Source organism: Diceros bicornis, chromosome 25 (assembly GCF_020826845.1).
Source record: "Diceros bicornis minor isolate mBicDic1 chromosome 25, mDicBic1.mat.cur, whole genome shotgun sequence".
Taxonomy (NCBI): Eukaryota; Metazoa; Chordata; class Mammalia; order Perissodactyla; family Rhinocerotidae; genus Diceros; species Diceros bicornis.
The window spans coordinates 9,721,044-9,736,773 of record NC_080764.1 but is presented as its reverse complement, the minus strand read 5'-3'; the positions used below and the strand labels follow the sequence as shown (position 1 = coordinate 9,736,773).

Sequence of the window (15,730 nt, the reverse complement as noted above, 5' to 3'; positions counted from 1 at the left end):
TCAAAGGGAGTGATGCCTGAACAGAATACTGAAGGACAAGTAAGAGTCATTAGCAAGAAGAGTGAGGGAGTAGGGTATCCCAAATAGAGGAAATAGATGTAGAAAAGCCACAGGAGTTGTGAAAAGGTTTGGTATTTCTATCCCCCAGCATCAAACAGCAGTCAGAAAATCTTTTATAAAAATATATCACTTGGGCCGGCCCGGTGGTGCAAGCGGTTAAGTACGCGTGTTCCGCTGCGGTGGCCCGGGGTTCACCGGTTCGGATCCCAAGCGCGCACCAACGCACTGCTTGGCAAGCCATGCTGTGGCGGCGTCCCATATAAAGTGGAGGAAGATAGGCATGGATGTTAGCCCAGGGCCAGTCTTCCTCAGCAAAAAAAAGAGGAGGATTGGCAGATGTCAGCTCAGGGCACATCTTCCTCACAAAAAAATTTAAAAAATAGAAAAATAAAAATAAATAAATAAATAAAAATAAATCACTTATAATGTCTACCAAAAAAAAAAGACATCTGGGAATAAAACTAATAAAATGTTTGCATGACCTTTAAGGTAAAATCATAAAACTCTGTGAAAAGACATTAAAGAAGGCCTATTTAATTGGAGAGATAAAACTAACTAATAGACAGGTAGATCCAATATTTAAAATGTATACTCTCCTCATTAACCTATGAATGATATATTTCAAATTAGAATCCCAACAAGTATATCAAAAGACAGGTATGAGAATTTCATAGCAGCATGATTCATTATAGTCCAAAACTAAAACAACCCAATATCCATCAAAAGTAAAACGGACAGGGCTGGTCCGGTAGTGTAGTGGTTGGGTTCCTGCACTCGGCTTCAGCCGCCTGGAATTCACCGGTTCAGATCCCAGGCGCAGACCTGCGCACCACTTATCAACCATGCTGTGGCAGGCATCCCACATATGAAGTACAGGAAGATGGGCACGGATGTTAGACCAGGGCCAATTTTCCTCAGGAAAAAAAGAGGAGGATTGGCAACGGATGTTAGCTCAGGGCTAATCTTCCTCACATACACACACAAAAAAAGTAAAATGGACAAATTGCAGCATATTCATAAAATGGACTGATTATATAACAATGAAAATAAACTACAGCCACACACAATTCAACACAAATAAATTTCAGTAACCTAAAAGAAGCCACCAACAGAATACATACAGCATGATTCCATTTATATAAAGTTTAGAAACAACCAAAACTAACCTATGGTGTTAGAAGTCAGGCTGGTAGTTCCCTTTGGGCAGGGAGTATTGATTGGGAAGAGCACAAGAGGTGGTTGTAGGGTGCTGGTAATATTTTATTTCTTCACTAAGTAGTAATTACACACAGGTGTATTCACTCTGTGATAACTCAACAACAAGCACACTTACACCTTGTGTGTTATTCTGTATTAATGTTATGCTACAATAAAATGGAAGTGTACTGGTGTCTGCAATTTACTTTGAAATGCATCTAAAAAATAAGAAGGATTGATGGACAGAGGGATGGATAGATATATTATAAAGCAAGCAGTATAAAATGTTAATGGTAGAATCTAAGAAGTGGACATAAAAGTGTTCAGTGTAAAACTCTTTCTACTTTATCATATGTTTGAAATTTTTCATGGTAAAATGTTGGGGAAAATAATCCAACAGTTTTTTTTCATAGAACTTCACAAGGTGATTCTAAAATTATGGAAAATTAAAAGGGCAAGAATAGCCAAAACAACTTCCAAGAAGAAAAAGGCAAGGAGAGATCCATCCTAACAGACAGCAAGACTACTTACTGACCAACAGTAACTAAGATGATGTAGTATGACACAGACATGAATAGAGAGACCAATGAAACAGAACAAAGAGCCTGATAACTAACTCCTGCCCACAGAGCAACAGATTAAGGCTGGTATTAAAGATTAGCAGGGAAAAGGAGGACTAATTCAATAAATGGTTATTCATAGGTTACATTAGATGAAATTATAGAATATCTTTAATAACTCACAGGGAAAATAAATATTGAACAATATAAACAAGTTGCAGAAGAATACATACAACTCACTTTGTAAAATACAAAGTTCTCTTTGAGTTCTCTCTCTCCAATTAATATACATATATTTTATATACGTATATAGGGGTTTAAAAAATGAGAAACAAGATTATATATTGCTTAGGAATATATTCATATGTAAAAAAGATACAGAAATACTTGGCAGTGAAATACCAAAATCACTGTAGTAGTTACCTCTGAGGATGGATGATGATCCACGGAGAACACATGAGTCAAGTGGTACGTGAATACACAGGTATTTGCTATATTATTCCTTATACCCTTTCTGAAATCTTAAATATTTCCTAAAAACTTATAAATTTTTTTTAACTAACAAAGGTTTGACATAAGAGTGCCTAGTTTGGAAAGAGTACAAAAAACAGTTAACAAGCTGGATAAAAGACTAGGAATGGGGGAATGATAAGAGAAGAGGCTAAAGAAACAGAAAGAGACCAGATTTTGGAAAACAAACCCTGGAAAACACGTCTGGAAATTTGTTTTTGTTTTTAACTCACAAGGCAGTCACTGAAAAGTATTAAGCTAGGGAGTTTTAGAAGATTACTCTGACAAGGTATAGGTATAGTTTCCTAATGACAGAGGCTTGTTTACCATTACCCAATCTTAGCACACTTTATAATATGGTTGATGCTCAATAAATATTTGCTGAATTAGTGAATTTATGGAAGAGGTGGAGAGGGAGAAGCAGAGAAATAGGAAGATAAATTAGAAAACAATTGTAATAACCCAGGCAGGAAATGTTGAGTTTGCAATGATCACCTAAACTTACTATTTCTCTATTTTACAAGAAACAGATTATAAGAAACTTTTAAGAGACATAAAATAAAGTAAGGATCTATAACACTGTAAACATGAAGACCCTGGTTCAAATTAGACAATGCAATAATTCCATATCTACTCACCATTCTTACGCTCACTAAGCGGAGGCAAATTGGGATTCCTGCCAGGATGGAGGCCTAGGGTCAGCTCGGGCTGCAAGGAGAGCTCCTGCAGTTCATTGGCAACAGCTTCGCTCTGGGGGCTAGGTGCCGCAGACAGGGACACCAGCACCGGTTCATCCTCATTTTCGCCAGCCCCTCCTCCGTCCAGCCCATTTACAGCAATGACGGAAGGGGGCAGGCACACTACACCGGAGAAATCCACTTTGGCTTTCGTGATGGCAACCTGAAAATGGAAGGAGAAACAAAAAGTTCAGGTGTCACTGTGAAGAGACTATTCCATTGAATATATGCTGAATACTAATATTATAAATTATATTACTGGCACGCTACCATTATTCTTAAAAGCTTTTTGTAAAGTAAGCGAGCATCATTATTAAATTAATATTTATTATGCTCACAGAGTGCCTGAGATTTCAAGTCTGCTACTATCTTCAACTACATCACTTAGGACAACATACAGTCAAAATAAAGGCAGCACACACACGTACAATGGGATAAAAGAAAACAGTGGCCAAGGAGAAACAGCTATGAGATAAACGTTACCTTCCAACTACTAAGTGAAAGTTTCTTGAGAAATAACAATGAGTATTCACAAGGTATTAAAGTATCATATTGTACCAACATAATCTAGGGGAGAAAATTTCTTCAAGAAAACAATCCCCAAGGCATTAGATTCCATAAAGAAATATAGAGATGTCTGTCTGATGATAGATATTAGCCCAAATATTGTAACCTACATAAATATTTAATCATAGTACCCAGGAATAGGATATTTAAAACAAAACACCTGGCAACATGAGAAAGAACAAGATCTTTAAAAATGACAAAGAATACATAGAACATGAAAGTCTTTTTAACTACATGGGAATTAATGGTTAAGTGAATTAAGAGTACATTCATTCACCAAACCCTATCAGTTATTAAGAATACTTTTGGGGCTGGCCCCGTGGCTTAGCGGTTAAGTGCGCACGCTCCGCTGCTGGCAGCCCGGGTTCGGATCCCGGGCGCGCACTGATGCACTGCTTCTCCGGCCATGCTGAGGCCGTGTCCCACATACAGCAACTAGAAGGATATGCAACTATGATATACAACTATCTACTGGGGCTTTGGGGGGAAAATAAATAAATAAATAAAATCTTTGGGAAAAAAAAAAAGAATACTTTTTATAGGGGCCAGCCCAGTGGCACAAGCAGTTAAGTGCGCACGCTACGCTGCTGTGGCCCGGGGTTCGCCAGTTCGGATCCCGGGCGTGCACTGATGCACCACTTGTCGAGCCATGCTGTGGTGGCGTCCCATATAAAGTGGAGGAAGATGAGCATGGATGTTAGCCCAAGGCCAGTCTTCCTCAGCAAAAAGAAGAGGATTGGCAGATGTTAGCTCAGGGTTGATCTTCCTCACAAAAAAAAGAATACTTTTTATAAAGCATTCAAAACGTGGAAAATGTCCATCTAAAGTTAAGTTTAAGAAAAGAGAGATATAAATATGCATACTTATATATAAAATTATACAAAGAAAAAAAGACTATAAGGAAGTATACCAAAACAAAAAACGGGTTTCGTTTGATTGGACTATGAAAATTTTTTCTTTTTCTTTTTTACTTTCTTTAGGTTCCACATTTTCTCTAAAACATGTATATTGTTTTTATAATGAAAAAGCTATAGTTCTTAATCTAGAAAAGGCACCTAGGAGTTCCCTGCAGATTTTAGCGAGGTCTTTAGTCTAATTTGCTTCAGATGAAAAAACCAACAAACTATCAGAAAGCCAGGAAATGAAGAAAGCATTAAACACTAAAAAGACCATCACATTCTACCATGATGTAAGGCTATAACGTGCCCGCTAGCCCACTACAGCCTTGACTGTAGTTCTGGTTGACATAGCTCATAAAATATAAAATGGATTGGAAAAGACTCAGGTAAGAGCAATTAAGATGAGAGGGTGACATTAAGAATAATAAAGATATTAAGAAGGACTCTTTACTCCAAAAAGGTTAAAAGAAGACTCCAGTGAGGCAAGTTCAAAAGAAAAAAAACATTAGGAACTCAATATTCTAAAAATGGGCAAACATTAGGAAAAGGATTTTTTAAGGGTTTGAACAATTTTAGGAACTACAAAACAACAAATGTCTACTAAGAAAATCCAGAATCTAGGGCTGGCCCCGTGGCTTAGTGGTTAAGTATGCGCGCTCCACTGCTGGCGGCCTGGGTTCGGATCCCGGGAGTGCACCGATGCACCGCTTCTCTGGCCATGCTGAGGCCGCGTCCCACATACAGCAACTAGAAGGATGTGCAGCTATGACATACAACTATCTGCTGGGGCTTTGGGGGAAAAATAAATAAATAAATAAAATTAACAACAAAAAAAAAGAAAATCCAGAATCTAACCTTCAAAGAATTTTTTCCCATCTTGCCTATGACTTAGCATTATTTAAGCCATGTCTGTGTATATTCAGGGAAAAACAACTGTTGCACAGAATTAATCCATCTGGCTCGCTATTCTTTGCCACTGACCCTGAAAGAGCATGTTTTGTTTTCCTGAACAGCAGACTTTTCAGACTAAAAAGATTCAATTTTATGATATTCAAGGATCCTTTGAGACCCAAACTCCTTAGGACAGCAATCCTCAATACCCTTCCCCACCCTGACACACATGTGCACGTGTACGCACACATGTGCACACAGATGACGGCACTGAGAAGTGTGTTTTTAAAAAAAACAGAAACTCTTCAGTAAGTCCTAAAAGAAAGTAGGAGGAGGATAGGATCAAAACTTCAGCCCTAAGACCTAGGAAAAGTGGCTTTACATACAGTAACAGGTTTTTAATAAACAGTGTCAATATACAATGGAATACTATTCAGCCAAAAAAAGAAGGAAATTCCGCCATTTGCGACAACATGGATGGCCCTTGAGGGTATGATGCTAAGGGAAATAAACCAGACAGAGAAAGACAAATACTGTACAATCTCACTTACATCTGGAATCTAAAAACAAACAAACAAAAACAAACCTTATGGAAAAAGAGATCAGATTTGTGGTTACCAGAGGCGGCGGGGGGGGGGGGGGGGGGGGGGGCGCGGGGCGGGGGGGCGGGAATTGGATGAAGGTAGTCCAAAGTACAAACTTCTAGTGATAAGATAAATAAGTACTGGGGATGTAATGTACAATATGATGACTATAGTTAAAACTGCTGTATGGTATATTTAAAAGTTGTTAAGAGAGTAAATCCTAAGAGTTTGCATCACAAGGGAAAAAAACTTTTTTTTCTTTTTCTTTTTTTATCTACATGAGACAATGGATGTTAACTAAATTTATTGTAATAATCATTTCACACTATATGTAATCATTTCATATTACACTGTACACTTCAAACTTATACAGTGCTACATGTCAATTATATCTCAATAAAACTGGAAAAAAACAGTTATTAAATCATTATAGATTATATGAGTTCACACCTCTCATTAGAAAATTGAGAAATTTAACTGAGATGGTAACAACTGTGTATGCAGCAGATAGACACTGCAAATATATTTGCACATTAACAGGCACTCAATAAACTCTTGTTGTCTGAACAAAGACAGAAGCAAATGAAAGATACCTAAAGATAATCTGGGGACCAACACAGGCAGGCCTTGAGGAAAATGTGAATGATGTAAGGAAGACTGCCTGAAAGATACAGAAACACCGAGAATAATGTTTGGAAGTCAAGTACAGGAACCAGCAGCAAGCCTCATTCCATTTACGTACTCCAGTTAAACTGCTGGGCTAGAATTAGTTTCATATAAAAAGTTTTACCCATTATTTCAGTCTTTACTAATATCTGTGATACTATAACTTAGTCTGAGATTAAGTAATAAATTTTATGCTACTTGGGGGAGAAGGGTGGTAGAATAAAAGAATGCCAGCAATTTTATAGTGTTTACCAGATTAAGAGAAAAACCAAAACACTGCTTCACAATGTATAATTCTTTACATGATTACAAAACACATGCAATGTTAATAGGTAAACGAATATTTCTCATTTCAAATGACTTATTTTTTTCATTAAAAATGGCCTAGCAGGGCCGGCCCCATGGCTTAGCGGTTAAGTGCGCGCGCTCCGCTGCTGGCGGCCCAGGTTCAGATCCCGGGTGTGCACTGACGCACCACTTCTCCAGCCATGCTGAGGCCACGTCCCACATACAGCAACTAGAAGGATGTGCAGCTATGACATACAACTATCTACTGGGGCTTTGGGGGGGGAAATAAATAAATAAATAAAATCTAAAAAAAAAAAAAATGGCCTAGCAATAAGAGGATATGTACAAACATTTTTCCAAGGAAGATATATAGATGGCCAATAAGCATATGAAAAGATGTTCAACATCACTAATCATCAGGGAAATGCAAATCAAAACTACACTAAGATATCACCTTCTACCCGTGAGAATGGCTATAATCACCGAGACAAAAAACAACAAATGTTGGAGAGGATGTGGAGAAGAGGGAACCCTCATTCACTGCTGGTGGGAATGCAAACTGGTGCAGCCTCTTTGGAAAACAGTACAGAGATTCCTCAAAAAATTATAAACAGAAATACCTTATGATCCAGCTATCCCACTTCTGGGTATTTATCCAAAGAACTTGAAATCAACAATCCAAAGAGGCTTATGCACCCCTATGTTCACTGCAGCATTATCCACTATAGCCAAGATGTGGAAGCAACCCAAGTGTCCATCAACAGATGATTGGATAAAGAAGATGTGGTATATATATACAATGGAACACTACTCAGCCACAAAAAAAGACAAAATCATCCCATTTGCAACAACATGGATGGACCTGGAGGGTATTACATTAGGTGAAATAAGCCAGACAGAGAAAGACAAACACTGTATGACCTCTCTCATATGTGGAATATAAACAACACACAGACAGAGAGAACAGTTTGGTGGTTGCTGGGGGAAGGGGTGAAAGGGCGCATTTATATGGTGACTGACAAATAATAATGTACAACTGGAATCTCACAATGTTATAAACTATTATGACATCAATAAAAAAAAGATATTAGATCTTAGGGAAAAAAAAATGGCCTAGCAATAGTGTGTACTGGGCATAGAGTTTTAGTTTTGCAAGATGAAAAACTTCTAGAGATCTGTTGTACAACAATGTGAACATACTTAACACTACTGAGCTGCACACTTAAAAATGGTTAAGATGGTAAATTTAATGTTATATATTTTTTACCACAGTAATTTAAAATGGCCTAGCAAGATCTCTGCTTAAAAAAATAATTGACTGGGGCCAGCCCCATGGCGTAGTGGTTAAGCTCAGCACACTCTGCTTCAGCGGCCCCAGTTTGCAGGTTCGGATCCCAAGCGCGGACCTACACCACTCATCAGCCATGCATGCTATGGCAACAACCCCCATACAAAATGGAGGGAGGTTGGCACAAATGTTAGCTCAGGGCAAGTCTTCCTCAGCAAAAAAAAAAATTTACTAAGCTAACTCATATTATTCACCAAGCTTGAAAGAATAAATTATCTATTCTTTAAATGTTCTTTAATTTACTTTTCACTAATTCTGAAAACCTTCCTATTACTTTGAATTAGTTAATTATTATTATTGCTGAGATTCAGAAATCTGACATTCACACGTGTTACTGCTCCAAGGAGACAAAAAAGATCCATCACATGATATCATGATTTTTCTAATGAACCATGAAGTTTAACTGCATGAGTCTGTAATTCTGGTATGGACTTAATGCACATAACCAGTACTTCTAGGAAAAGATTTTTTTTAAAGAAACTGGAAAATGGCCCCCCGAGAAAGTCAACCCAAGTCTAGTGCTAGGCATGAAGAGAAAATAAACAAGTTTAAAAAGCAATGTTTCTTAGAACACACACATTTTTTTTTTATAATTTTATTTATTTTTCCCCCAAAGCCCCAGTAGATAGTTGTATGTCATAGTTGCACATCCTTCTAGTTGCTGTATGTGGGACACGGCCTCAGCATGGCCAGAGAAGCAGTGCGTCAGTGCGCGCCTGGGATCCGAACCCGGGCCGCCAGCATTGGAGTGCGCGCACTTAACCGCTAAGCCACGGGGCCGGCCCTCCAGAACACATACATTTTTAATAGATTAAAGAAAGGAGTAGCAAATTCTGCAGTGACTTGGACCATGATTGTGCTTGCCACTGCCTGGAATGAAATAAAAAGCAATTTGAAAAACTATTTTAGTGTGTGTTTCACAGAATTTATTTTAATAGCTTAGTAACTCATTAAGTTCCATATTTACAGAATCATTAAGGGCTTGAAGAGGTCACAAAATTTTTATATATATACTTTACCACATATTTTTATTAAGTAAATTACATGCCATGGTGGTATTTGTTAAAGATTTCAGGGCCGGCCCGGTGGCTTAGCAGTTAAGTGCGCGTGCTCCGCTACTGGCGGCCCGGGTTTGGATCCCGGGCGCGCACCGACACACTGCTTCTCCAGCCATGCTGAAGCCGCGTCCCACATACAGCAACTAGAAGGATGCGCAACTATGACATACAACTATCTACTGGGGCTTTGGGGGAAAAAAAAGAGGAGGATTGGCAATAGATGTTAGCTCAGAGCCGGTCTTCCTCAGCAAAACAGAGGAGGATTAGCACAGATGTTAGCTCAGGGCTGATATTCCTCACAAAAAAAAAAAAAAAAAGATTTCAAAAGTTTCAGGATATATCCTTTAAAAATGCTAATATTAAACTGTATTACAATAAAATTCTTTCATAAAAATCATGGGGGGGCAGATAGATGAAACAATAGTGGCAGAATGTTGATACCTGTTCAAGCTGAGTATCGGATACATGGCAATTCATTATACTATTATTCTCTCTACATTTGTGTATGTTTGATAACATTCTTAAAATGTTTTTTAAAAAAATAAGATTCTTCCATAGAAGAAGGTGAAGACTTGGTGAGACATAAAGCAAGGTTTCCTTAATCTTGACCTTAGAAAATAAGCCAAACAAAAGTCAAGTACAAGCAGTGACAAAAGAGAGAGAATATTTAGCATAAAATATATACATTGAGAAGATTCATTTCTCTAGCAAACACACTACTTTCTACTCATTTTTAAATAGCCCACAGGAGAAAGTCTTAATAAACTCTGACAATCTAGAGACAAGATCCAAAAATGTTGAAACATAGCCATCATGGAATTAGTCTCCTCTACCAAATCCTGAATACTCCTCAAATTTTACTTACTGTAAAACTTGCACAAAAAAGAAAACCTAAGAGTAATGTCTCAGATTATATGTATCACATTATTTAGAAAAATTAACAAGTCTCAAATAAAATACTTTCTGAAATGTCTCAAAAGTAATTAAAATAACCAAAAGAAAAAAATCTGCGTCATGTTTTAGTGTTGTAAACTTATAATTCTACTGAGTCCAAGATCAAACTTCCTTTTTCATCATAGGATCACCAACTCCAATTTCTTGGCTGCTGACTTGCATATGATCAGTAGCAGCCAGAACAAAACAACATGGGGGCAGGGTCATCTCCCACAACCCATCTGTCTCCCTCTCTTGCTGGTCTGATTCCGCCTCGTCTTCTCTCCACTCCCCCCCGCTTTTTGGGCTGCATGCCTTCTGCCGGTGCCGAGCGGCATATGTAACTAGAAGCAACAGCACAAAATGTGTTAGAGAAATGGAAGAGCTCAGGCAGACAGCTGATAACTCTGAAAGTATATACTAGAAGGATTCCTTATTATGACCCATGACAAAGAGTTAATTTCACGCAATCAGTAATATGGTTCTTCTGAAAAAAAAATTTTCTGTGTAAAAATTGTTTTTAGGGCCTGCCCCCTGGCTTAGCAGTTAAGTGCGCGCGCTCTGTTGCTGGCGGCCCGGGTTCGGATCCCGGGCGCGCACCGACGCACTGCTTCTCCAGCCATGCTGAGGCCACATCCCACATACATCAACTAGAAGGATGTGCAGCTATGACATACAACTATCTACTGGGGCTTTGAGGGGAAAATAAATAAATAAATAAAAATTATAAAAAAAATTGTTTTTAATCAATTAACGAACTTCCTTTAGCTGGAGAGATTTTTACTTTTTTTTTGCTTTTTTTTTTTTTAAAGATTTATTTATTTTTTTCCCCCCAAAGCCTCAGTAGATAGTTGTATGTCATAGCTGCACATCCTTCTAGTTGATGTATGTGGGACACGGCCTCAGCATGGCTGGGGAAGCGGTGCGTCGGTGCGCGCCCGGGATCCGAACCTGGGCCGAACCTGCGCCGCCAGCAGCGGAGCGCACGCACTTAACCGCTAAGCCACGGGGCCGGCCTGACTTTTATTTTTCTTGATTTATCTTCAACATAGCAGATAAACCAAAATATTTAAAAGTTTTACTGTCTAAGCAGACATAAATATAAAACTGAACATGAAGGAATTCAGGAACAAGTATTTTCTGACAGCTTACCAGATATGTACTAGGTACTGCCCTAGGTCTTACAGCAGCAGGTGAGGAAAACATCAAGTCTTGGCTAACCAGATGCTCTTCTCTCTGTGACTACCATGTCCATCATCTTCAGATGGCTTAAAAACTACTCAGACTTCTAGAGATGGCAAAGAAAAGGCCTTTCTGCTCCTCCTTCATCTCAGAAACTATCCAAAACCAGGGAGTATGAGAAACAGAAAAACATAAAATTTACATCAAAACAATGGAAAGCACATGGAAGATTGGTGTGGCAGATTGAAGATGGCTGCAAATTCTCTGACACTTCTCCCATTGATAGGTGCAGTCCATTTCCCCTCCCCTTGAATCAAGCTGGTCTGTGACTGCCCTGACTAACGGAGTACTGTGAAAGTGATGCTATGCCAGCTCCGGGTCTAGACTTTAAGAGGAATGGCAGCTTTTACCTTGGTGTCTTGGAGCCCTGTGTCCCCATATAAGAAGTCCGATTACTCTGCTGGAGAGACCATAAAAAGAGGTCTCAAGACTCTGCCAAAAGGAAGAGGGATCCAATTGAGACTAGTCTTCCAGATATCCCCACCAAGGTATCAGGCATGTGCACTCTTGTACCTTCCAGACAAGCCCAGTCACTTGCTGAATGCTACCATGTGGACCCAACTTAACACCATGTGGAGCAGAAGAATCCCCAAGCTAAGCCCTCCCCAAATTCCTCAACCACAAAATTATGAGATATAATAAATGACATCAGACTTCTTAACATCAACACTGGAAACCGAGATAGTGGAATATGCCTTCAAATTCTGAGGAAAAAGAATTGTTTACATAGTGTGACTATCAATCAAATGTGAAGACATTTGGAAAGTAACAAAAATTTTACCACCCAAGTAGTTTTTTTCAGGAAGCTCCACAGAGCTATGGTCTTGGTTCACTTGAGGTTTTCAGCGCCTCCTGATCATTCCCCAGGGAATCAGCCATCCAAGTTTCTCCTCTTCTCCCAATAAACTAGATAATGGTAACAATATGACACTGCCTCTTCAAATACAACAATACAAGGCTTCACTTCTCACTACCCCCCTTTATGCACCCTCTACTCTAATCATACGTACCTATTACACTGCTCTGACTGCCTAGAATTGCCTCTTCTCCAATCTAGCCCCCTCTCTCTATTATCCATCCCCTTCCAACAGACTATGCTTCCATAAGATCCCAGGCTTGCTTCTATCACTGCTTACTTCTACTACCATTATAATGCATTGATCCTCCACTAGATAGTAAGTTCATTGAGAAAGAAATTGTTCTATTGTCTTTTTGACTCGTGTGCCTAGATACAATACTTGACACAACAGGAACTCAATAAATGTTACATTTACTGATTATATTAACCTTACAGCAACCATATCATATATACAATCCAAGTCAGTCCTGATACAGAAAAAAAGAGGGAAGAAAGTTCTGTCACAGGGAAGTACTGGTGTTTAGAAATATACAGATCAGAAAAAGCTTTCTGAGAGAGGTAATATTAATATTTGAGAACAGTCATAAAAAATGGATGGGGCTGACAGGATTCACTTATTTTTCATTTATTCTTTCCATAAACATGTATTGAGTACCTACTACATGTCAGGTACTGTTCTGGGTGCTGGAGATACTACAGCAAATAAAACAAAGTTCCTGCCCTCAGGGAGCTTATATTCTTCCAGAAGACAGAACAGCATGAACAAAAACATGGATGTGAGAAAATGTAGTATGTTCTAAAAGGGCAATCCAGTTTGGCAGATCACATGGTTCAAGTACAAGTTATATGAGATGCGCATGGAACAGCAAGCTGAGTTTAGCTCTAAGAGGTAGGGGAGTGACATGACCAAACCACATTTTAGAGAATTAGTCTGGTGGTGGAGTAAATACCAGATTAGAAAAAAGGAATACGACGTTGGGGAAAAAAGTTACAAAGCTACTTCATTAGGCAAAGTATAACATCTTGAGATCCTGAATTTGGATAGTAAATGTAGAAAGGGAACTGCCACACAACACAGAATCATACCTGGCACAGAGCAGGAACACAAATCTTTGTTGAATTAATGTTGAATGAATAAGACAATTTACATGCGAAAGGATGTGTCTGTGTTTGGTTGTGGGGGGTGAAGGAAAAGGAGGTATCAAAGATGACTCCACGGTTTTAAGCCAGAGTGACTGCTAGAATGGTGATTCTGCTGAGAGAATCAGGGAAGAAAGGAGACGGAATTCTATCTGAGGGGATGATGAATTTGATTTTGGATGTTGGGTCCAGGAGCCAAAGCCAAATAACGGAAATGTCATTTGAGTTTCCATTAGGTATATGAGAAGGAAAACATGGAAATGAAGGTAGAATGACAGAAACAAAGAAGAATACAAGAATAGGAAGAAAACCACAGAAAAAAAGTAGAGAGAGTAAGAGAAAGAGGCAGAGGTATAGATATAAGGGAATGATAAACTGCTATCAAACCTGACTCCGTTGATAACTCAGGAATTCCTAGTCTCAGACTGCCTACTTTGGGTCTCAGACCATCCCTCTTACTCCTAAAATTATCATATACAGCTGAGTATCTAATTATGTATCCGTACTTTCTACTCACACTATTTTAGAAGCTCAATAAAGCTGTAACTTTATAATGCTGAGGGGCAACCAGCTGTCCCCAAACTTAAAGACACAAGTAAGCTCAAGGGCTTATGTAAAAGGACATGAACTTAACAGCTGGAAGCAGCAGAAATAAAAACAGAAGAGAAATAAAATACGTATTTTATCCCCAGCCTCAATTCCTTTTCTACTGATTACCTCTACAGCATTCTCAACAAGCCCCTGCCAGATGTCCATAGCTTAGAACCTAACTAATGGTGTTGAATATAGATGGGAACATCTTCCCTTAACTGAGTAACACAAATTGCCTTTTTTTTTTTTTTTTTTTTTTTAAAGATTTTATTTATTTTATTTTTTCCCCCCAAAGCCCCAGTGGATAGCCGCATGCCGTAGCTGCACATCCCTCCAGCTGCTGCACGTGGGACTCGGCCCCAGGATGAACGGAGAAGTGGCGCCTCGATGCGCACCCGGGATCCGAACCCGGGCCACCAGCATCGCAGCGCGCGCACTTAACCACCAAGCCACAGGGCCGGCCCCACAAATTGCCTTTTAATCTTATATCATCTAAGAAGACCTTCTAGGGTGGACCTGACTTCCATTAATTCACTCAACAAATATATATTGATCAGGCACTGTTCTAGGCACTGGGAGGGCAAAAGACAGAAAATACCCCTGCTTTCACGGGATATAAGGTATTTTTTACATTATAGCGGGAGAGACACAAAATAAAAGTAAATAAATATGCAATAAAATAATTTCAGATAACTATTATGTGTGTGGGGCAGGGTGGCTAACTTAAATGGTCAAGAAAGGTCTCATTGGGAGGTGATATCTGAGCTGAGATGTGAAATAAAAGCCAACATTTAATGACCACTTACTATATAAGTGAGGCACTTTATGTGCATATATTTAATCTTCACAACACTAAGAGGTATTTACTTAACATTATCCAATTTTTTACAGTTGAGGAAACGAAGGCACTGAGAGGTTAAATAACTTGAATGCAGGCAATCAGGTTTCAGAACCCATGCCCCTAACCATTACACAATCTGACTCTACCTGAATTTGACAAGCAGCAGCCAGCCATGCAGAGAAAACAGCATGTGCAAGTTCAAAGGCCATGAGGTGGGAATGAGCTTGGCATCTTCAAGGAACTGAAAGACCAGCACGGCCAGAGAGTAGAGCAGAAGGGGAAAAACATATTCTACGAAAAACTGGATGCCACTGGGAGGTTTTAAGCAATGGAGTGATATGATCTGACGTATGTTTTAAAGATCCCTTTGGCAGCTGCGTAGAGAAGGGACTGCAGGGGAACCTGTTCACCTGAGCCTGCCACCTGACTTTGAGTTTCGTATCATTTACCATTCTGCCTGGCCCCCTAGTAACAAATGCAATAACGTTGTTTGGGGAAAAGTTATGAATATAACCTGTATCTTAATATAGCATATCACTGAGTTTGGTGATATGACCCTGCACAAGTCACTGAATAAAAATTGATTGGTACTATCTGTCTTGTTATCTTAAAAGGTCTTATAAGAACTTATTCTGAAAAGTACAGAGAGTTTAACTAAGAGGTGGTATTTTGTTGCAAACGTTTAACAGAAATTTGACAATTTGCCTTAACCCATCCCCCTAACCCCACCTCCCCAAGAAAAGGCTGCTTGAAATTTAA

General features: G+C 39.0%; 1 protein-coding gene across 4 annotated transcripts in view; it reads right to left on the bottom strand.

Moving 5' to 3' along the window:
• Positions 1-15,730, bottom strand: part of MRTFA (myocardin related transcription factor A) — a 161,787-nt gene that overhangs the window by 111,399 nt on the left and 34,658 nt on the right. For all 4 annotated transcript variants that reach the window (XM_058568307.1, XM_058568308.1, XM_058568309.1 and 1 more), the window contains exon 3: positions 2,966-3,227. In XM_058568307.1, the coding sequence (XP_058424290.1) occupies positions 2,966-3,227 (262 nt within the window). The remainder of the gene's footprint in view (positions 1-2,965; positions 3,228-15,730) is intronic.